The sequence below is a fragment of the Rutidosis leptorrhynchoides genome, chromosome 6 (genome assembly GCF_046630445.1).
Source record: "Rutidosis leptorrhynchoides isolate AG116_Rl617_1_P2 chromosome 6, CSIRO_AGI_Rlap_v1, whole genome shotgun sequence".
Lineage (NCBI taxonomy): Eukaryota > Viridiplantae > Streptophyta > Magnoliopsida > Asterales > Asteraceae > Rutidosis > Rutidosis leptorrhynchoides.
The window spans coordinates 94,734,111-94,760,225 of NC_092338.1; the positions used below are offsets into that span (position 1 = coordinate 94,734,111).

General features: G+C 35.6%; 1 protein-coding gene across 1 annotated transcript in view; it reads right to left on the minus strand.

The window, feature by feature from the left end:
* Positions 1-25,887, minus strand: part of LOC139853892 (structural maintenance of chromosomes protein 1-like) — a 32,769-nt gene extending 6,882 nt beyond the window's left edge. The window contains 8 exon segments of the mRNA XM_071843233.1: positions 21,633-21,903; positions 21,967-22,233; positions 22,778-22,976; positions 22,979-23,015; positions 23,144-23,377; positions 23,583-23,711; positions 23,713-23,820; positions 25,459-25,887. Of these exon segments, the coding sequence (XP_071699334.1) occupies positions 21,633-21,903; positions 21,967-22,233; positions 22,778-22,976; positions 22,979-23,015; positions 23,144-23,377; positions 23,583-23,711; positions 23,713-23,820; positions 25,459-25,887 (1,674 nt within the window).
* Between the last annotated feature and the right edge of the window lie 228 nt (positions 25,888-26,115).

A 26,115-nucleotide genomic window follows, 5' to 3' on the forward strand; every position in this document is an offset into this window, starting at 1 on the left:
TTATATTTATTGTTATTATTGATATCATGATTATTATTAGTATCATTTGCATATGTATTATAAGTAATATTATTATTATAGTTATTATAATTATTAGTATTAATATGATTTTAAGATTATTATTATTATTAAAATTATTATTTTATAAATAGTTATAAAAATCTAATGTTATGAAAATAATACAACTAAACATTTTTTATTATTATCGTTATTATTACTATAATTATTATTATTATTAAAAGCACTTACTATAATTATTAGTAAAAGATAATATCACCTTTTAATTAATTTATCAAACAACTACTAAAAACTATACTCAATACATATCACTTAATAATAGTAATATTTTTATATATATATATAAAAAAATGAATATATTTACTTTATTAAGGAAACCTATATAATTTAATATAAAATTTATATCATTAAATATATATAAATTTGTCTGATTACAATTATATGTGTTAATATACATATACTTGGTATAGGTTCGTGGATCCGAGGCCAACCCTGCATTGTTCAGTTTCGTCGTATGAATCTTTTTACTACAAAATATTGGATTGTGAGTTTCATTAATCCCTTTTTAAATGCTTTTGCAATATATATTTTTGGGACTGAGAATACATGTGATGTTTTTATAACTGTTTTACGAAATAGACACAAGTAATTGAAACTACATTATATGGTTGAATGATCGAAATCGAATATGCCCCTTTTTATTAAGTCTAGTAATCTAAGAATTAGGGAACAGACACCCTAATTGACGCGAATCCTAAGGATAGATCTATCGGGCCCAACAAGCCCCATCCAAAGTACCGGATGCTTTAGAAATTCGAAATTTATATCATGTCTGAAGGAGGATCCCGGAATGATGGGGATATTCTTATATGCATATTGTGAATGTCGGTTACCAGGTGTTCAAACCATATGAATGATATTTTTTTGTCTCTATGCATGGGACGTATGTTTACGAGAAATGGAAATATGAAATCTTGTGGTCTATTAAAATTATGAAATGATTATTTATGTTAAACTAATGAACTCACCAACCTTTTGGTTGACACTTGAAAGCATGTTTATTCTCAGGTATGAAAGAAGTCTTTCGCTGTGCATTTGCTCATCTTAGAGATATTACTTGGAGTCATTCATGACATATTTCAAAAGACGTTGCATTCGAGTCGTTGAGTTCATCAAAATTATTACTAAGTCAATTATAGTCAGATATATTACGAAATGGTATGCATGTTGTCAACTTTCAATGTAATGAAAGATTGTCTTTTAAAAAACGAATGCAATGTTTGTAAAATGTATCATATAGAGGTCAAGTACCTCGCGATGTAATCAACTGTTGTGAATCGTTTATAATCGATATGGACTTTGTCCGGATGGATTAGGACGGGTCCTTTCAGTTGGTATCAGAGCGGTGGTCTTAGCGAACCATGTCTGCATTAGTGTGTCTAACTGATAAGTCGTTAGGATGCATTAGTGAGTCTGGACTTCGACCGTGTCTGCATGTCAAAAGTTTTGCTTATCATTTGGTGTCAAAAAGTACCTGCTTATCATTCTTAGAGAATCACTTGCTTATCATTCTTAGTCTAGACACGTTTTACTGCATTGACTGCATGAATAGTGTATAAAAAAATCATATCTTAGCGTATCTGCTACTTCATATCTTAGCGTATCTGTTACTGTAACTTTGCCTGAAAACTTCCGTAGATTCCTCCGTAACTTATGGGATTTTAGTATTATATATGCATATGTAAATTATGTATTGCAGGGTACTAATCTACATCCTATAATCTATTTCTTAGCAAAAATCCTTCATCTGATCGTACGAGATGAATTCTGCAACCAGTTCGAGTCCCTCAGATTCCGATAACTATTCCGATAGTTATTCCGATAGCTATTCCGACATAGATGTTCACCTAAGCTCCGAAAACAGTGTCATCGGTATGAATCAACCAATCAGCCATTATCAATTCATCTGATGGGTTCGTAGTTGACTTAATTAATGGAAACGCGCAGAAGGCAATCCCTTCCATCAACCGAATTCACCTCTTGACAATGAACCTGAAGCGTTTACCGGCGAACCTGTTCGAGACACCATTTTTCAGTCTCATTTCCAGGGTAACTCGACAAGATCATATTCTATCCACAATTCTGAACCTTATTCATCCGCTCATTCCGATCGACAATCATCCTGGAGTAATAAGTCAACGAACTTCGCGCTCGAATAATCAATTCGGAGAATATGGTGCAAAATGTACCAGCTTCAGCAACATCACCGGCACCAACAGTATAATCAATAACAGCACCAGTACCATCAACAATCCATGCTTCAATATCATCATCTGTACTTTGAGTATGATCTTCGTTCGACATGTCGAATATGTAATCTCTAAAGTTTTAAAGATTATTTATTCTAGTTCCAACCGAAAAGCAAATGAGTTTAATATTATATTAACTCATTAAATCCATGAATACATCTGAAGAAAATATATATGTATATATGTTTTCATAAAGATTGTAATTAAAAATTCTCTTGTACAAACTGTTAATGGTGAAAATATTTTAACGGGTAGGTAATACCGAGGACTATTTAAATTTCACATTAATAAGTTACATTGTACGTTCTTCGAATCTGTTTCAACAGTCATATACTATCCTACTTACATCCACCGATATACAAATTCGTTCACCACAGAATAACCATATTCATCCAATTACATATTTGGATTTTGACCTATCAGAATCCAACAAGTGGCATAATGAAGAAATAATGGACACAACAAAAATTGATTAGAAACAGATTAATTAACAATATGAAATTCTATTAAGAATCCACGCTAACAAAATCCTAGCTAACTGTTCCTAGCTAACTGTTAATTCCGTATTACCATTTAATTATCGCAATTTATTTATCGCAGTTTATTTATCGCAGTTTACATTCTCGCAATTTTATTTATCGTCATTTAATTTCTGTTATTTATTTTACGCACTTTAAATATCGGGACACGTATACAAGGTTTTGACATATCATATCGACGCATCTATATATATTATTTGGAATCACCATAGACACTCTATATGCAGTAATGATTGAGTTCTCTATACAGGGTTGAGGTTGATTCTCAAATAATATATATACTTTGAGTTGTGATCGAGTCTGAGACATGTACACGGGTCACGATATTTAGTAATTAATTCGAATATTATATATTAAACTATATATAAATTATTAGATTGTTAACTGTGGACTATCGACTGTGGACTAATAACATTGGACAATTAAAATGAATTAAAAATATTGATTATAATATATGAAACTAAACAATTCTTCAAGTTTGCCACTTGATTTCATCTTAAACCTCATTTGTATCTCGACAATCACATTCTGCGTACCAACCTTTCATGATTCTTGAAAACACCTCAATCGAGAGGATGAACCAACGACACTTCATCTACAGAAGGAAAGATTTATGCATATAGATATGCACTTGAAAATATTCGGAACCTGAGTAAACATATAACACGTATTTGTGCTAGCTCCTTTGACATTGTTATTATCGAAAATAACTTTGTAATCCCTTTCCAAAGTAGCAAATTTTGTCACAGCTCCAGCAAGTCAACTTCGATTTCTCATTCAAAACAACCTTATTATAACCTTGATATATACGCGTGATCTTTTATTGTTACCAGGGAACCTTTCATATTCTACCATATTACCAACAGACGTACCAGCAACCTCGTTGCTTCTTGGTTTAAATCTCTCCGATAAATCATTATATTTATTCATTGAAGCCCTATCATATACTCATCCGCATCTTGTAACGAGAACTGCCATAACAATTACCAGGAATTAGCAATCAGTACTTTGAAAACTCACAACATATCTACATCAACAGTTATATGTATGACATTTATCTCTTAAAATTATAATCTCTCATTCTGAAATTCTGAAAAGCACTCAGTCACAAATCAATACCACAAATTCTGAAAAAGCTGAATACAGCAGCACAAACTGTACACGACCTGAACTGTCAAAAGTTTGATGATAAAGAATGGAGTATTGGAAACACTCAATGGAAAATTTAGTACCAAAAAGCGGATTATGCGAAACTATGAAGGAAGCCGTGGACAAATCACAAAGAATAAGTTTGACTTCAAAGAATCCAAATGATTCTATTTCTGATGAAATCTTTAGCGAATACCTTGCTTCCGAATCTAAACCCTTACGGATAAATCTTCTTCATCATCCATCGATATTAGAAATTCCAAGACATCATCGTATCTGTCATTACAAATGTCCTCCATATTTCTGAAGATATTTTCATAACTATTCTTATCTGAAAACATTAATCTCTTCGTACTATAAGTATTACATCATATAGAAACTGTTAGTTTCTATATTCTGTAAACTTTCGAGCTTAAAATATGAATGTTATTGAAGTAATGTTGGGAACTGATGCATGAGTTAGTATAATATAATGACACTTGATCAACATGATTATATTACAGTAAGTCATGCTGAGTTTCTAATGAAATGTGATGATTCACAGATCATAACGTCATCATGTGCCATGTTACATAACTCTTTCATTCTACTTAACTTCTGAACATATCAAGGAAATATATTCCTGATAGTTCTATTCTCAGTGATTCAGGTAATTTGACAAAACAAATGGTGCTACTACCTTTCCTTTCTACCTTGTATATTATGATAATTCGAAACTCCATACCTATGAATTTCGGACCGTTACTTACGAAAAGTAAACAAAAGCATGAAGCTCCGAAATAGAAAGGGGGTATAAATCGCAGCAAATAAGAGAGCGCATTAACTGTAGATGACCATAATTATAGGAGACAGAAGCAGGGACATTGAAATATAAGGGAAGATATAAACATCCAACTACAACGCAGAAATTACAAACCATGTATATTAATACGAATAGTAATATAGAAACACGGTATAATTAAGAATAGTATAACCCAAGGTAATAGTAGAAGTGAATAGATTCTTCTGATGGAAGATTAAAAAGAAGGATGACAGAAATGATAAGTAGAAAAATATCAAGGATTAGAACTGGATTAAGCATTTTAAAATCCTTTGGATGTATGAACTAAGAAAGAAAATATACTAATGGTGAGAATAATGGAACGGAAGAGCTTAATTTATAGTGGAAATATCAGACAGAGTAATCGAGGCAGATCACCATATTTAATTATAGAGATCTTAATTTCCTTACTCGCCGAAGAATCAAATCTTTGAGATTTCGAAGATTTTCTTTAAATCCATTGAATTCCGAAATTCAACCCTGACTCTGTCAAAAGTTAAGATGAATCTTTACTTTCCTATTTCACTCGTTGGTGATAGCTTCATTCGTACTCTTCGAATAATCGAATTATTTTTATCCATATTACTCAATGATGATAAAACTCAATTTATTAACTCATATTCGTCATGAAAACATTTTTATTGTTAGCCATGACCACCTCACTCAAATTTCAGGACGAAATTTCTTTAACGGGTAGGTACTGTGATGACCCGTGAAGAATTTTCGACCAAATTTAAACCTGAATCTTTATATGATTTTGACACGATAAGCAAAGTCTATAATGTTGAGTCTCGAAAATTTTGAACTGTTTCATATATTCAATTAGCCTTTGACTATCCCCGACGATTCACGAACAATTGTTTGTAAATAAATATGTATATATATTTATAAATGTAAGTATATCTAATAAATCGAAATTATAAAATATAATTTAAATATTAGAAATAAATATGTAAAGTAATATGTGATGTAATGAAAACTACTATTATGATTATATAGATATGCATATATATGTATATATAAATATTTCTTGTATATATATATAAAATTATATTAAATCTAATTGTTTAAAAATATATAATATATTTATTTTAGTAGTTAAAATTTGATATTTAAAAACTGTTTGCATATAGAAAGAGAATATATTAAAAATAATTGATTTCGAGCCAAATCAGTAAACGTCAGTGACACTCGGTTGACATTTCGTTAGTTTTAATATAGATATAATACATGTTCATGAATGATTAAGATAAAAGTTGGACTGTAAATTGATTTCGAAGATTTTAGAATTTGTCAAAAATATTTTTATCTTTTTAGTTTAAATTTTAGTACTTCGTACATATTATTTGGTACAGAAAATAAATAATTACCGAACCTTTTTGATCAGGTTTCAAACAGTTAATGAGTAAAATAATTAGTTATACTTAATCTAAAAGTTTGGGATTTTTTAGGAACACTTTTATCCGTAACTGTTTAGCAAGGGACACGACATAATACCCTAATTAAATATATCAATTAGATAGTGGATGATGGCTATACTGTACTAAAAAGATCCGTGAATGGTGATTGAGAATCATTAGGATATTATTGCTATTAATTATTATTATTATTAGTTATTATTATAAATATATTATCATTATATATGTGTATGATATGTATATGATCTATACACACACATGTTTTGCCTCAACCATCACCACCTCTCGAGCCATCACCTATCATCACTGCCGCCACCCCCAACCACCATAGTTGTCACCATAAACCACCATGGTCTTCATTTACTACCCTCACCATTATCACCCGAACCCACAACCGAACCTATCATCAACTAAACATCATCGAACCACTCTTCACCCTCACCCTCTTCGTGAACCACCACCGTCAGGGAATCACCACCGTGAGCCACCTAAACAACCACAAACCACCATGATACCTATCTCAATCTCTCTCTATCTCTCTTACTCTCTCTCTCTCTCTCTCTTCAATTTTTCGAAAAACTTGAAAACCGCCATTTTATGTTAAGCAATGAAACCTGCAGCTGCTGCTGCACTTTCTTTCTTTTTTTTTTTATTGCAGTCGAACAACAACCCCACCATGATGACCACCATCCACCGTCACAACCGCTATCACCAACATCGTGTAATATATATATATATATATATATATATATATATATATATATATATATATATATATATATATATATATATATATATATATATATATATATATATATATATATATATATATATATATATATATTATTTTTTTTCTTTTCTTTTTGCGTTCAAAACTCCACACAACCGGCACCATAAATTCTCGGGTCACCTTCACAATCATCAAACCCATTTTCTTGATTATGTCTATTTTTCTCGTTCAAAACCCAGACCAACCAAACTGTTCGATGTTTTATATTTTTTCTGCTGCAGCTGCTATTCTCGTTTCCATATCCTGTTACAACGACGAAGTACGATGATGTGATGATGATGAGCTGTTGTTGTTGTTGCCACTATCGCGTTTTCTGTTTTGGAGATACAACGATGATGGTGAATCCGATGAGAATGATGATGATATGATTTGGCGATGAGTTTGTGTGATGATGATAATGAAGACGATTGTGAGGATGATAATGATGAACGGTATTAGGATGATAATGGATAATGGATGTTGACGTAAAGATAAATACAATTTTTTTTTTTAAAACCGAACCCTCCTAAAATCATCTTGTGGATCATTCACAGTTGGTGTTTGGGCCGAGAGTTATTAAAATGGTTTTAGCACTAATTGTTGGGCTTATATTTTGATTATTCTAAGTGGGCCGAAATGAAGTATACGGGTTTATATATTTATCTAAGTGAGTAAAATCAGAAAGGAACATGCGGATGGATGGTTTATGTGGGTTTTAGGGTTTCGAGAGGTCGCGGGTTCAATCCCAGGGAGTGACAGTTTCATTCTTTTTGAGGATTATCAATTCTCTTAAGGTAGTATTATTATTATTGTTATATTTATTGTTATTATTGATATCATGATTATTATTAGTATCATTTGCATATGTATTATAAGTAATATTATTATTATAGTTATTATAATTATTAGTATTAATATGATTTTTAGATTATTATTATTATTAAAATTATTATTTTATAAATAGTTATTAAAATCTAATGTTATGAAAATAATACAACTAAACATTTTTTTATTATTATGGTTATTATTACTATAATTATTATTATTATTAAAAGCACTTACTATAATTATTAGTAAAAGATAATATCACCTTTTAATTAATTTATCAAACAACTACTAAAAACTATACTCAATACATATCACTTAATAATAGTAATATTTTTATATATATATAAAAAAATGAATATATTTACTTTATTAAGGAAACCTATAAATTTTAATATAAAATTTATATCATTAAATATATATAAATTTGTCCGATTACAATTATATGTGTTAATATACATATACTTGATATAGGTTCGTGGATCCGAGGCCAACCCTGCATTGTTCAGTTTCGTCGTATGAATCTTTTTACTACAAAATATTGGATTGTGAGTTTCATTAATCCCTTTTTAAATGCTTTTGCAATATATATTTTTGGGACTGAGAATACATGTGATGTTTTTATAGCTGTTTTACGAAATAGACACAAGTAATTGAAACTACATTATATGGTTGAATGATCGAAATCGAATATGCCCCTTTTTATTAAGTCTGGTAATCTAAGAATTAGGGAACAGACACCCTAATTGACGCGAATCCTAAGGATAGATCTATCGGGTCCAACAAGCCCCATCCAAAGTACCGGATGCTTTAGAAATTCGAAATTTATATCATGTCTGAAGGAGGATCCCGGAATGATGGGGATATTCTTATATGCATATTGTGAATGTCGGTTACCAGGTGTTCAAACCATATGAATGATATTTTTTTGTCTCTAGGCATGGGACGTATGTTTACGAGAAATGGAAATATGAAATCTTGTGGTCTATTAAAATTATGAAATGATTATTTATGTTAAACTAATGAACTCACCAACCTTTTGGTTGACACTTGAAAGCATGTTTATTCTCAGGTATGAAAGAAGTCTTTCGCTGTGCATTTGCTCATCTTAGAGATATTACTTGGAGTCATTCATGACATATTTCAAAAGACGTTGCATTCGAGTCGTTGAGTTCATCAAGATTATTACTAAGTCAATTATAGTGAGATATATTACGAAATGGTATGCATGTTGTCAACTTTCAATGTAATGAAAGATTGTATTTTCAAAAACGAATGCAATGTTTGTAAAATGTATCATATAGAGGTCAAGTACCTCGCGATGTAATCAACTGTTGTGAATCGTTTATAATCGATATGGACTTTGTCCGGATGGATTAGGACGGGTCCTTTCAGAAAAGGGGTTTGGAAAGTCCACTTTACAAACCTGTTTTTGGTTGAAACCGGTTCGTAGATTCCGTTTTTTTTTTAAATCTGCTATAAAAACGGAATGAATGAAAATTTGGTTTCTGCTGTAAACCAGTTTTTTGTCTATATTCTGGACAAAATTGAACCTGATGTACAAAATTGAACCTGATATACAAAATTGAACCTGTATTCCGTTTCTGCTGTAAAAGCACTAGCCATACAATACCAGCAGGTTTTGAACCAATTTTTTTTACAATTTTTTCAGTATAAAAACCTAAAATCTACCACAAACTATATAAAAACCTACAAAAAAGACAATCTACCACTAGATCTATCATCAATCTAGACAATGTTGTTTAGTTAGTGATATGGTAGCCGAAATCCAAGAGTCAACAACCTCATCCAACTCACTCTTGCTAAATGGTGTCATAGTATTCCAAGGAACCTATATAAAGACAACAAGAAATAAAAGTAGAATATTAGTCAAGACAAGTCAAAAATTAGTCAAGTGATTTAGAACAATCATTAGTCAAACTCTAAGGAAGAAATTACAACATACACATTTTTTTTACTCAAACCCTAATTCACCAAATAAATTTATACAAGTGCAACTTACTACTTTTTTTACTCAAACCCTAATTCATATGCTAGTTTACTAATTTTTTTACTCAAACCCTAATTCACCAAATAAAAGTCAACTTTCAGCTTTGACTAATCACTAAGTTCTTATGCACAACTTAATTCACAAACACAAGTGTACACATAAGTGAAGACAAATCTAAATCAGTCAAGTCATTTAACTTACGTTATTGCCAAATTGATATTGCTCATAGAGGATGAATTGATGCATCCATTTCATAACGTAGTACCCGCACTCCCAATCGCTTCTTTGTTGTTGACACTACATCAAAGCAACAACAACAACAATTTAATATAAAAATAGTTTAAAAACAGTAGCATTGTGACTTATTATGCCATTTTGACTTTTAAGGTCAAACATTTATTATCAATTGAAACAACCCAACCCGTACTCCGTACGATAAATTTTTTTTTTTTTTATAATACACATTTACGCGCCAATTAAATATGTAGACCAAATCACAAGTTCCATTAAACCATACAACCATTACCAATGTTTACAAAAGGGCACAAAGGCCATTAGTTAAGTAAATATAAGTTTGACCGAATACAATGATAGTTTATAAACCAAACGACCCAACGAGCATGGTTTGGGACTAAACTACCCAAAAGGTGGTCAACTTCCAAAAGCTCCTACAAGCACATCATCAAGGACATCTAGTGTCCGACAATCCCCTTCCCTTTATCCTCGCCTGCAACTAAAAAGATAAACAACGAGAGGGGTAAGCTAACGCTTAGTGAATGCAATAATTATACATGATCATATATAACCTACTTACTTGCATACACTTACACAATACCACATACAAGCTAGCAACTCAACCAACATGAAATCCATCATGCATAAACTACTATCCACGTTCCACATCAAGCTAGCAATAGTATTAGCATATAGTTCACAATATAATATGCTAAGTACAATTCGCACAACCATGGTTAACCAAGTATACAAGAGAACGGTACATGAAGGTCCGTTGGAGTTCATAACATCCACTAGTGTTACTTATACACCGCGTAATCACTAGTCCCCCGGGTGATGTCTTAAACACCGCGACTAGCTCACCCTTACACAATGTGGCGTCTTAAACACCGCGACGAATCCACACTTCATTCAATACAATGAGTGGTGTCTTGATCACCGCGATACTTCCACTCTCACGACATTGTGGTGTCTTAAACACCGCGACAATCCCACAAGTCAATTACACAAGGAGTAGTGTCTTAAGCACCGCGACAATACTACTCGTTACCTAGAATGTGGTGTCTTGAACACCGCGACACTTCCACATTCATACCACACAAATAAATACATTATATACGTTCACGCATAATTATTCCACTCACCTTGACGCAAAGATGATGAATAATCGCTTCCAAACTTCAAAGCCAAGTACCTAATACATTAAGTACCAATTCAATACATAAACTAGTGGAATTAACCACATTACATTTACTTGGGCATTTAATGACTCAATTCGCATTAAATGACCCAACTACATCACAACCACCCTCTTAATATCCAAGACTCGACTTTAATTACCAACATTAGTGCATTAAAGTCTACTAGCCTCAATTGACATCCACCTAGGGTAATTTACACCCATTTTACCCAAACTAGGTCAACTAGTACATTCTTGACCCAAATGACATCTCTTTCAATTCTAACAAGTGTTTAATGCTTACAATACCATTAACACTTTCAAACTCACAATTACAAGACCAAAACCCTAGATTATGGCCATTAGGGTTTCATTACAACAACCTAACCCAAATTCACCCATTTTACTCCCAAATGGGTCATACAAGCTTCTATTAACCAAAACCCTAGCCATAATCAATTAAAACTCGAAACTTAGAGTTAGAACTTACCGAGACTATCACCACGTAGCTAGAGTCACAAGGAACAACTTTAATACTTGCTCCAAAGATCAACCCTAAATCCTTCCTCTCTCAATCTCACTTTGAATCCAAATGGGTGTTAGAGTTTTGGGAGAGAAATTGAAAGAAAATGAAAAAGGAAAATGAAATAAATGAACTAGTGGACCAGATTTAATGCACCCATCTGATCTATACGTCCATTTACCATTTTGTCCCTCAAAATCTCTTAATTTAACCTAAAACCGGAACCTGGCCAGCAGGCCTGCCGCGGCGCTGCACTAAACGTCGCGGCGCGACGAATCAAAGTAAAATTCACCATGCTTAAGTCCTTTTCTGATCTGGAAACGCTTGATGGGTCGCGGCGCGGACCCGTTTGTCGCGGCGCGACATACGCCTGGGTCTGGCCACTTCGACTAGTTAGTCAAATTTCCAAGGTTTCCACAACTAATTCCTTCATTCTCGTTCCCAATACACGTCTAAGCCTCACATCTAAGTCTCACGAGACCTAACACTACACAAGCTCATTTGTACACTTATATACGCACATGTTAACTAGCACACAATAAATTATATATATACGTTTATCTATACAATTACGCATAAGCTTCCGAATCATAACGTACAAATGGTTAAATATGTACCTTTAGTCACGTACGGGAAAAACGGGATGTTACAACTCTTCCCCACTTAGATCGGAGCGCGTCCTCGCGATCCAAGCCGCATGACAAGCCGGAAGATAAACCAAAGCAAACTCTTATGATTCCCATGTAAACTCGGAACCCTTTCGATGTCGCCATTGCACTTTGAAGGTTCTAACTTCCTTGTTCCGCAACATCTTAACCTTTTCATCAAGGATTGCAACCGGTTCTTCCGCATACTCTAACTTGTTATTCAAAGTAATCTCATCCAATGGCACCCAAGTCGAGTCATCCACAAGACACTTGCGAAGATGGGAAACATGGAACGTATTATGAATTCCCGCAAGTTCTTCGGGTAACTCTAATCGATAAGCAACCTCACCAACACGTGCCAATACCTTGAAAGGACCAATAAACCGAGGAGCTAACTTTCCTCGCTTCCTAAACCGAATCACACCCTTCCATGGAGAAACCTTAAGCATCACCATATCACCTTCTTGAAACTCAATCGTTCTTCTACCTTTATCGGCATAAGACTTTTGTCTATCTTGCGCCGCTTTAAGTCGAGCCCGAATCATTTCAATTTTACTATTCGTCTCCAAAACCAAATCGGAACTTCCGATTTCTCGTTGACCCACTTCTCCCCAACAAATGGGAGTTCGACATCTACGCCCATAGAGCATCTCGTATGGTGGCATCCCAATACTAGCGTGGTAACTATTATTGTATGAGAATTCCACCAAGGGTAAGTGCTCGTCCCAACTTCCACCAAAATCAATAATACACGCCCTCAACATATCCTCTAGCGTTTGGTTAGTACGCTCGGTTTGACCGTCCGTTTGAGGATGATACGCCGTGCTCATTTTTAATTGAGTACCCATATCTTCATGAAACTTGTTCCAAAACCGAGATGTAAAGCGAGTATCTCGATCAAAAACAATAGATACCGGAACCCCATGTCTTGATATCACCTCCTTTATAAACAACTTAGCTAAAGTCTCCGATGATATCGTTTCCCGAATGGGAAGAAACAAGGCACTCTTCGTCAATCTATCAACAATCACCCAAATCGTATCGTATTGGGTTCGCGCCGTCTTCGGTAACTTGGTAATAAAGTCCATGGTAATGTGCTCCCATTTCCATTTCGGGACTTCCAATGGTTGTAACTTACCGTAAGGCTTTTGGTGTTCGGCTTTGACTTGCAAGCACGTGACGCATTGTTCAACATACTTAACCACATCACGTTTCATGCCGGGCCACCAATAATCTTTCTTCAAATCATAGTACATTTTCGTTGCACCCGGATGAATGGAATACTTGGACTTATGTGCTTCATCAAGTAGCATTCGCCGGTAATCCCCTATCTTGGGTACCCACGCCCTTCCTTGAAAGGACAACAAGCCACGCGAGCCCATTGTAATGAACTCCGATTGGCCAACGATTCGTTCCGTGTGCTTATTGTGAACATAAGCCTCTATTTGATCTTCACCCATCTTTTCAAGAAAGTCATTAGTGATAATCAAACGTAACGATCCCACCTTTATCGCCGGATGTGTACTCTTTCGACTCAAGGTGTCCGCAACAACGTTCGCCTTACCCGGATGATAAAGTATCACGCAATCATAATCTTTCACTACATCCATCCACCTACGTTGACGATAATTCAAATCTCATTGAGTAAAGAGATGTTTCAAATTCTTGTGATCCGAATATATCGTACACTTGACACCATACAAGTAATGGCGCCAAATTTTCAACGCATGCACAACCGCCGCCATCTCTAAATCATGAGTCGGGTACCTCGTCTCGTTTTCTTTTAATTGTCGAGAGGCATAAGCGATGACTTTACCTCTTTGCATCAGAACACACCCGAGTCCATTCAACGAAGCATCACAATAAACCACCATGTCTTCAATCCCTTCCGGTAACACCAACACCGGAGCTTGACATAACTTCTCTTTCAACAATTGTTAGGCGACTTCTTGTTCATTTTCCCAATTAAATTTAACATTCTTCCTCGTCAACTTCGTCAAAGGAGAAGCAATCTTAGAAAAGTCTTGAATAAACCGACGATAATAACCGGCCAATCCGAGAAAACTTCGGATTTCCGTAGGCGTAGTCGGTCGACTCCAACTTTTCACCGTTTCGATCTTCCCCGGGTCTACCATAATACCTTCTTGATTCACAATATGACCAAGGAATTGAACTTCCCTTAGCCAAAATTCACATTTGGAGAACTTAGCATAGAATTTCTCCCTTCGCAACGTCTTCAACACTTCACGTAGATGGTGTTCATGTTCCTTCATACTCTTGGAATAAACGAGTATGTCGTCAATGAACACGATTACCGACTTGTCCAACATAGGTTGGCACACTCGGTTCATTAGATCCATGAATGCCGCCGGTGCATTCGTGAGACCAAAAGGCATAACCACAAACTCATAATGCCCGTAACGCGTTCGAAAGGCCGTTTTCTCGATGTCTTCCTCACGGACCCGCACTTGATGATAGCCGGACCGTAAATCGATCTTAGAAAAATACGTGGCACCTTGGAGTTGATCAAATAAATCGTCGATCCGAGGTAATGGATAACGATTCTTGATCGTCACTTTATTCAAGTCCCTATAGTCGATGCACATTCGCATGCTTCCATCTTTCTTTTTCACAAACAAAACCGGAGCACCCCACGGCGAGGAGCTTGGTCGAATGAAACCCTTCTCAAGCAACTCTTGGGTTTGATTAAGCAATTCTTGCATCTCCGTCGGCGCTAAACGATAAGGGGTTTTAGCAATGGGAGTAGCTCCCGAAACCAACTCGATGCGAAATTCGACTTGTCTTTCCTCCGGAACACCCGGTAATTCATCCGGAAAGACATCTTCAAATTCGTTAACCACCGAAATCTTACGAATAGGTGGTGGCTCATCACGAGTATCAACTACGTGAGCAAGATAAAACAAGGCACCGCTCTTGAGAAAACGTCGTGCCCTTGCATAAGTGCACAATGGTACGAGTCTTCTCCGTCTATCGCCATGAATAATCAACTCTCCCCCACTTGGGGTCCTAACACGAATGAACTTATCATGGCATGCAATATCGGCTCTATAACGATCGAGCCAATCCATACCAACAACAATATCGAACTCACCCAAAGTCATCGGAATGAGGTCAATTTTAAAGGTTTCGGTACCAAACACAACATCACAATTCTTACAAACATCAACCACTAGCGCCGTCTTGCCATCCGCTATTTCGACTTCAACCGGACGACTCAACTTAACTAGCGGTTTATTTAACTTAGATACAAATCGAGGCGACACAAAAGACAAATTAGCACCGCTATCAAATAATATCTTGGCCAGTTTAGAGTTAACCAAGAAAGTACCTGAGACAACCACGTTCGATTGCTTAGCTTCATCATTAGTCATCAAATAATTTCGACCCCGGCCCGTACCCGCCGCCTTCTCTAACCGCTTGACATGATCATTAACCAACTCGGGATACTCGGTCTTCTTGTGTCCTTCTTTCCCACAATTGTAACAAGTGAATTTTGTAGTAGAAGATGGTTTGGTGCAATCACAGGCCATATGTCCCCTTCGCCCACAATTATGACAAGAATAGGGGAAATCCCCCGAAGCACCTTTCTTCACACTCCCCACACTCTCGGAGCCTTTCTTAAACTTCTTGCTAGAAAAATTAGATTGACTAGTAGCTTCAAATTTTTTCTTGCCCAAGGTAAGGCTATTCTTCCTCATCACAAGCGCCTCGAAACCCTTGGCCATGTTAAACAATTCGTCAAAGCTTTTCACCACATTCACACTTATCTTCTCTTGATAACTATCATTCAAGTTCCGATAAAAATCTTCCTTTAACATCTTGTCGTTCCCGACATACTCCGGGAAAAATTGAGTTTTAGACAAAAACACGGATTTGAGAGTGTTCAAGTCCATCAACCCTTGCCTCAAGGAACGTAACTCGTCCTTTAACCTAGTGAGATCAGCCGAAGTTCGGTATTCTTCAAAAAATTCCACCTTAAACTCATCCCAAGAAAAGTCCATGCATTGTTCTTCGCCATAGACTTGAATCTTTGCATCCCACCATAGCTTGGCATCACCTCTTAGCATGCTACAACCATACCTTGTCTTTTTATCGTTAGGGTACTCACATGTACGAAAAGCCCCCTCCATATCGGAGATAAACCGGGCACTCTTAAGTGGGTCCTTTTCACCATCAAAGGTAGGAGGTTGAGCATCCTTGAAGTTCTTAAAGAAAAAGTCTCGCCTCCCCACATTCTCTTCTTGAAGAACAATTTTAATTTGTTCCTTAACCATATCGACGACTTGTTCTTCAATAGTGTCTAGAAACATCTTCTTAATATCAACAAGGAAATCCGCCCTTTGGCGTTGAATGATGGCCTCAACCTTGGCCGTGAACTCGGGGTCCTCGCTCGTGCCCCCATTATCGGTGTCGTGTCCGTTTCTCATCTTCATTCTATAAAACGGGAAAGATTAAACAACGAAACCAAAGACATGACACATATATACCATACCACCCCATCTCGCTCAACAATCGTCATACATCGCTCGTTTGACACGATTTGCACCCGTAGCAAGGGTAGCTAGTCATTGCTACACGAGCACGTCCCATTAACTTGCTAGTACAACGTCTATCTCGCTTGATGATTCCAACTACAACACAAAACAGTGAGTGCATGGTTAGTTCATATAAACCTACGCACTACCATTCCCGATTCGACCCGAAGTCGTACAAGTCCCGCCTAAAAGCGCATACACATAAAAGTCTAAGTCTAGGCACCTATCTCAAGTCGCCTAAATCCCTTAGACCATGCTCTGATACCACTTGAAACAACCCAACCCGTACTCCGTACGATAATTTTTTTTTATATTTTATAATACACATTTACGCGCCAATTAAATATGTAGACCAAATCACAAGTTCCATTAAACCATACAACCATTACCAATGTTTACAAAAGGGCACAAAGGCCATTAGTTAAGTAAATATAAGTTTGACCGAATACAATGATAGTTTATAAACCAAACGACCCAACGAGCATGGTTTGGGACTAAACTACCCAAAAGGTGGTCAACTTCCAAAAGCTCCTACAAGCACATCATCAAGGACATCTAGTGTCCGACAATCCCCTTCCCTTTATCCTCGCCTGCAACTAAAAAGATAAACAACGAGAGGGGTAAGCTAACGCTTAGTGAATGCAATAATTATACATGATCATATATAACCTACTTACTTGCATACACTTACACAATACCACATACAAGCTAGCAACTCAACCAACATGAAATCCATCATGCATAAACTACTATCCACGTTCCACATCAAGCTAGCAATAGTATTAGCATATAGTTCACAATATAATATGCTAAGTACAATTCGCACAACCATGGTTAACCAAGTATACAAGAGAACGATACATGAAGGTCCGTTGGAGTTCATAACATCCACTAGTGTTACTTATACACCGCGTAATCACTAGTCCCCCGGGTGATGTCTTAAACACCGCGACTAACTCACCCTTACACAATGTGGCGTCTTAAACACCGCGACGAATCCACACTTCATTCAATACAATGAGTGGTGTCTTGATCACCGCGACACTTCCACTCTCACGACATTGTGGTGTCTTAAACACCGCGACAATCCCACAAGTCAATTACACAAGGAGTAGTGTCTTAAGCACCGCGACAATACTACTCGTTACCTAGAATGTGGTGTCTTGAACACCGCGACACTTCCACATTCATACCACACAAATAAATACATTATATACGTTCACGCATAATTATTCCACTCACCTTGACGCAAGGATGATGAATAATAGCTTCCAAACTTCAAAGCCAAGTACCTAATACATTAAGTACCCATTCAATACATAAACTAGTGGAATTAACCACATTACATTTACTTGGGCATTTAATGACTCAATTCGCATTAAATGACCCAACTACATCACAACCGCCCTCTTAATGGCCAAGACTCGACTTTAATTACCAACATTAGTGCATTAAAGTCTACTAGCCTCAATTGACATCCACCTAGGGTAATTTACACCCATTTTACCCAAACTAGGTCAACTAGTACATTCTTGACCCAAATGACATCTCTTTCAATTCTAACAAGTGTTTAATGCTTACAATACCATTAACACTTTCAAACTCACAATTACAAGACCAAAACCCTAGATTATGGCCATTAGGGTTTCATTACAACAACCTAACCCAAATTCACCCATTTTACTCTCAAATGGGTCATACAAGCTTCTATTAACCAAAACCCTAGCCATAATCAATTAAAACTCGAAACTTAGAGTTAGAACTTACCGAGACTATCACCACGTAGCTAGAGTCACAAGGAACAACTTTAATACTTGCTCCAAAGATCAACCCTAAATCCTTCCTCTCTCAATCTCACTTTGAATCCAAATGGGTGTTAGAGTTTTGGGAGAGAAATTGAAAGAAAATGAAAAAGGAAAATGAAATAAATGAACTAGTGGACCAGATTTAATGCACCCATCTGATCTATACGTCCATTTACCATTTTGCCCCTCAAAATCTCTTAATTTAACCTAAAACCGGAACCTGGCCAGCAGGCCTGCCGCGGCACGGCACTAAACGTCGCGGCGCGATGAATCAAAGTAAAATTCACCATGCTTAAGTCCTGTTCTGATCTGGAAACGCTTGATGGGTCGCGGCGCAGACCCGTTTGTCGCGGCGCGACATACGCCTGGGTCTGGCCACTTCGACTAGTTAGTCAAATTTCCAAGGTTTCCATAACTAATTCCTTCATTCTCGTTCCCAATACACGTCTAAGCCTCACATCTAAGTCTCACGAGACCTAACACTACACAAGCTCATTTGTACACTTATATACGCACATGTTAACTAGCACACAATAAATTATATATATACGTTTATCTATACAATTATGCATAAGCTTCCGAATCATAACGTACAAATGGTTAAATATGTACCTTTAGTCACGTACGGGAAAAACGGGATGTTACATCAATGATATTTTAACTATATACATATATACTTTAACTGTATGTATATGTATATATACATATATACACAGTTTCTATATGTATATGTATATACACCATTATGGTCAGCAACAACAGCAGAAATTAAGCTATAAAACAACTATTTAACCATAAATATAAAACAATTGTTAAGGTTACTTACCATAGGTACATCCCACAGAAGACATCCAATAGCCCTAAAAAAAACAATATTTTTTGTTAAGGTTTTAATCAACAAACAAGTTATGAAATGTATGATAAAAACTTACGTATTTATAAGTTTGGTTGGTAGATAACTTAGTGCAACCTTCACGCCCTTAATTGAATCCAGAATGTAGCCATATTTCTTGCGATGATTTATGATAAACAAGGTCCAATGATTTCTAACAAATTAAAAACATTTTAGCTAATATAGAGTACGTGTCACAAAAGTTGTATAATTTAAAGGTTAAAGGCATATGGTACGTACCCTTGATGATATGGTAAAATGTAAAATTTCTCGCGATCTTGGATCAACGACTTTATGTAACCAGTTACTCGCTCGGGTGCCTTAGTACATAAATCTTCAGAGATCAAATTTGGGTTGAGAAACACGCATCTCTGTGGTCTAAGAGTTGATTTCTGTTGAAGTTTATAGCAAACCCTATATATATACATGATAATTATAATGTTATATATTATCAATTAACATTTATACACAACATAATATTATGAAAACTAAATTACTTACACCGAGAACCAAGTGATGACTGATGTATCAAGCCATCTATTTGTCATCAACCCCATGATATCATCAGGCATCATTGTCGAATAAGGAGTATCGTCATTGCCGAAGACTTCTTGATCAGTCTCGAATGTGATCCCAACTGTGGCTGGATTATCTCTTTTCACCCATTCTTTATATAACTTTTTCACATTTTGGGGTCGCTTTTTTATTTCCTCAAAATATCTAGCATGAAACTCCCTGAGTTCCTTGGAATTCTTGGTTGATTCCTTTTTTGATGCACTCTTCTTCGGCAACGAGGCTTGCTGTTTTCTAGATGAAGTTGCCTCATTTCCCGACTTACACCTTTTTTCATTTTGATGAGTTGGAGATGATGGCTGTTTCAAGAAACGTACAATATCAAACAAACAACATACATATCTATATACACATGCATATATTATACATACACATATACATACAGTTTAAATGTATGTATATATACATATACATACAGTTATATACATATATATTTCAAGGTGGACAAAACGTACCTTATATATTTCAATGTACTTCCTTGGCCATTGAATATAAGCACCCTTAGCTTGAACTAGCGTCATACTAGTATGCGTCGGCCTATATATATCCAAATTAAAATATTAATATTTAAACTACAAGCACATTCTAAATACATACTACTTAAATAAATAAATATAAAACTTGCAATATGTTTGATTGAATATATACACAATAAAAGAACAATGAAATATACCTTAAATTTAAAAAACTTGAAATGGAATTTATTGTTGTTAAAGTTATGGAATTTAATGAAATAAGTTGATTGGGGATGAAGTAAGTTGATTGGGGATGAAGTAAATTAAATGTATGTGTAAAATGATTGGAGTTTGAAATTGAATGAAGATGGTGTTTGAAATTGAATGAAGAGTAAATGTGTGTGTGATTGTGGATGAAGACACCAGCTGATACAGTGCTTGTTCAGATATAGCCGTTGGGAATTCCAGACCGGTTTTAAACAAAAACAGGTTTGAAAAATCCAAACCGATTTTTACAAAAGACAGGTTTGGAAAGTAGACTTTGCAAACCTGTTTTCTTAAAAAACCGGTTTGCAAAGTCTAAACCTGTTTTTTTAAAAACAGGTTTGCAAAGTCTACTTTCCAAACCTGTTTTTTGTAAAAAAAACGGTTCCCCATTTCCGAATTTTTTAAAACCGGTCTCGTTTCACTTTGCAAACCTGTTTTTAGGAGTTAAGGTAAAAACCGGTTTGCATTGGGGGTTTGCATTGTCATTTGTGTAGTAGTGATGTATGGTTAAAGCATAAATACAAGACGCTTATTTGTTGGTTTTAATCGTGAAGAAGTTCAGTCTACACTCTAAACTGAAACAAAGTACCAAGAACATAAAATGAAAAGTTGCAAATAGATAAGATTATCAATGTTATAAACCTTGATGCATTCTTTCCCCGTCTGATCATCATCAACAACTACAGCATCCATAAATCTTCCCATAGCAACAGTAACAGCAAGATTATACTTCTTCTGTGTTGGCCTGCACAGCTCAGTCATACGACCATGAACACCGGGAAAAAGGCGCCTGAGAGCCTCAACTGCTTGAGACAACTTTGCATCCCTATCACCTTCATGTTTATCAGCCTTCAACTCACGTAATTGATTCTCTAATTCGCTTATTTTGGCCCTCAACATCTCATACTTTTCTCTGCAAAAGTAATACATCTATCAGTAACTGAAAAAACGGAGAAGGAATTACCAAATCAATTACTTTGAATCTCCAAGTTTCTTCCGGAGGTCATTTTGTTCCTTTCTGAGTCGTTTGAGTTCTTCATTATGTTTGTTAATGGCCTCTACAATCTTCTTGAGTCTACTTTGTATTTGTTTCTGTTGTAACTCAAGCTCTTGTTTCCTACTCTCTAACTGTTGTAGATTCTCTTCCAGATTCTTTTGAGCTTCCACGTCAGCATGCTGTTCCCTGTCTTGAACCTCTTTTTCGTCCTTTAGCGTAGTAGTTTTCATACCAGCTTCCTCTTTACTGTTAAAAATCTACTTCTACAATTAGTTGGTAGTTATTGGCTATATATAAGGGGCAAAAAATATCCATACAAGTAACATTGAAGCCAATACCATATTTTTCTATTAAAAAAAAAAAAAATTCAGCACTGGTGATCCCTTGTTTATACATCAATTTGCATGCCGCGTCCCTGTCAGCTTTTTAGCTCTGGTGATCCCCTGATTTTACAAATACTGCCCGGTGGTCCCTCCGTCTATTTTTCGTTAAAAAGGTCCGTTAAGTGCCAGATGTCGCTTAAGATGAATTAAACATTATTAAACGACATCACGTGTTAATCACGTGAAGGCACTTAACGGAACTTTTTAACGAAAAATAAACGGAGGGATCACCAAGGGTCTAAGGCAACATTTGTAAAATCAAGGGATCACCCGAGCTAAAACAAAATGACAGGGACGCGACATGCGTATTGATGTATAAACGAGGGATCACCGAAGCAAAAAAGTCTAAAAAAACACTAAAAATTTAATTATTAATTTTGGATAACAAAAGATAGATAAGTACTTACATGCGGTTATCCGCCTCCAATTGATCATCGCCTAAATGAAGTTAGCCCCCCTCAGTTTGCTTTCTTGTTTGTAAGTTATCAAGTTGCTTAGTAAGGTCTTCCAAGTCATTTTGAAGCTTTTCGACTTCAACCATATGCTTCTTCTTCTCTTCTATTCTTTTGTCGAGCTCTTTCCCAGTGTTTTTTAGTTTCGCGTTAAGCGAGTTTTCTCCCCCTTCAGCTTAAGAAGCTCTGGTTGCTGTTGAAGCAAATAATGGTATACAGTAAGCTACTGAGCTATTGAACTTTGTTATATGTATGAGTTAAATATGTTCTCATAATAAGAAACAAAAAACATTTAAACATTTTCTAAAGAGAAGAACTCACATTTTTATCAATCTTGTTTTTCTTCTCTGCAATCTTCTTTTCACGTTTATCGATTTCTTTTCTGAATTTAGCTTGCTCTTTCTCCTTTTTGCGTAATTCATTCTCATAACCTTCCAATTCACTTGTAATTTCTTGAAGACTTCCCTTTTCAGCTTCAATCTCTTCATTAGCCTTATTTACATCCTTTTCTATGTTAAATAACTGCCACAAATAGTGTTCTCTCTTTTTTGATATCTGCAAAATCAAAGGTATATATGAGCAATAGTGTGGTTAAGACCGAGCACAAAAAAGAATAATAACCTAAGTTTAATTGAAAATTCATAGAATTAGCAACTATACAACACCATGGCATCATGATAACAGTATCAAGATTTACATGCATTCTAAGTGTGTTGTAAGATGTCAACGTGAAATGAGATGGTGAAATCAAACATCATACCAATTCCTCTTGCAAACGCATATGTTTCTCGGCCTCTTCTTTCTGCCCCTTCTTCTGCTTTCTCTCCATTACAATGGTCTTCTTTTTATGATGAGCAAGTGCAGACTTTTCCTCGGCTGCTCTTTTTTTTTTCCTCCAGCTCTTCATATAATCTTTTATCTTCATCGGACCTGGATATTTGCTCAAGAAGCATAGTAAGTTCTTTAGGGTTTTTTGATGCAACAGACTCAACGTCACCCTACATTTTGACAAACATAAACAGTCAAGGATAACCACTTCTTTAAGCCAAACTTACATTCTAATCATTTAATAGTAGTGCAGTTGCATAAAACCATAAAAGATTATCTTCTTTCCCATTCAGGCACATACTGTGTATACGAGTTCACCTATTCCAACTCTTTAAAATCAATTAAATTCAAAAAATGCTAAATTTCAGAAATTCAGCTGTCAATATACAGAAATAAGTTATCTTGAAGATAACACAAAATATTTCTATAAAAACCCCATCTCCAGATATACTATTCTTGAATGTGCGTTGCGTTAGCTGATAGTCATAAATGGACTGATCAATTACGGTACGGTTTCGGTTCTCCATTTTATCCAATTTCAGTACCGGTACTAACCGGTTTCGGTACGGTTCGGTACGGTTCCAGAACCGATCTCATCCCTATCAATGACAATAAAAACCCTAACTCTTACTGAGATTTATGTTCATATACCAAAAGAACAGTTGGCAAGCAATAATACATACATATCTATTGAAGTCCTAGTCTCTTCCTAAACGCCCAATGAGTTATCCACAGAAGTCACCAAATGCATAATCAACTTACTTGCCGGTTTCTTAAATTACTAGTATGGAAAAATGGTAACATGAGTTCATAGCTTCAAATAGAAATATAGTGGTTTCAAAAAAAGGTCATTAAAAGCAATAACATGTCAACAAGTGACTACAATTATAAAATGAAACGCTTCCATACAAAAGTAACAAAACAACTTACTAGCCGCTTTCTTAATAATTAACAGAAAACTGGTAATATGGGTTCATAGAGAAATATAATCATTTCAAAAGTTTCGAAATCTAGAAAATTCGTGTAATCATATCTAACACTTTCGACTTCAAACAAAAACCAAATAGAAGGTCAGACATAAACAACAAAATAACAGGTGACTACAATCACTGTTGCAAAAGATTCCGTCTCGAGCCGTTGCGACGCCCGTTGCGACGGTTTGGTGACTAGCTCGTCCCGTCTCGAAGAAAACCGTCTAATATGACAGCCAACATTCAAAATTCAGGTCAAAGTTGGAAAAAATCGGTCAAAGTTAGTCAAAATTCAGAAAATCCAGAAAGTCCAAAAAAAGGGTCAAATTTGTCGTATTTTAGTTTGAATTTTTTGTATTAAATTAACGGTGACAGCGATTATGGGTACAAATTAATCAACTAAAGTTTTTGGCTTTAAAATATGTATACATATATACATTTATATACTTATATATTTAAAAGTCAACGTCTGTCTCGACCCCGTCTCGAACGTCTCGACCTTTTTAGGACCCGACCGTCTCGACCCCGTCTCACGTCTTTTGCAACCTTGACTACAATACAAATCATAAGAGGAAACTCTTCCATACAAAGCAAACACAAGAGTAAACATAATAATCTATTGGACAATCATCCGCTTAGTTATTCACATATAAACCTTGCTACATATACATCAGTCAAATCACGATATTGTACAGAAAACCATAGAAAATTGCATATGCTCTCAACAAAATGTAACTCATAAAAATGACATTCACCAACCTCGCCCCGAATTTAACAATTTACATGCCTATTTTGCTTCCAAACTACAATTTATGCCTCTCAATAGAATACAATCACCTGAAAAACCAGAAAATTTCTAGCCTTAACGAGGATCCCTAACGTCTTCAATTTGGCACAATAATCATCCCAATTAACAACCTTATCATCAATCCTGTACTCACTTCCACCAGCACTTGTAATACTACGAGTAATCAACAAATTCGCACCGTTACCGAGTCGATAAACTAACTTAACGTAAGCCTTACGTCCTCTCTGTTCTTTTTCGCGATCATCAAAAGCGTAAATCAAATCCTTCAATTGCGCGCCTCTCAATTGACCGGTACGAACACCGAGAACGAAACTAATTGCGTCCATTAGGTTTGATTTACCGGAACCGTTAGGTCCGATAATTGCAGTGAAATCGTAAAATGGACCGATGATTTGATGACCTTTGTAGGATTTGAAGTTTTCGAGTTCGATTTGGATGATTTTGCCTTGTGATGCCATGATTTAGAACCCTAATTTTAGGTTTCTTATTGGTTGTGTAGTTGAGATTGAGATTTACAATTTGGGGGGTTTTGGGGTGGGGTTATATGGCGGGAGAGTGAGTTTGTAATCATATTTTGGAGATAGAGTCAGGGGATGAATACTGAAATGGAGGGAAGTGAAGATATGCTCGAATTTTGTAGGTCAGACCATTTCCTAACCCCGCCTTACTTTACACCGTCAGTCCCT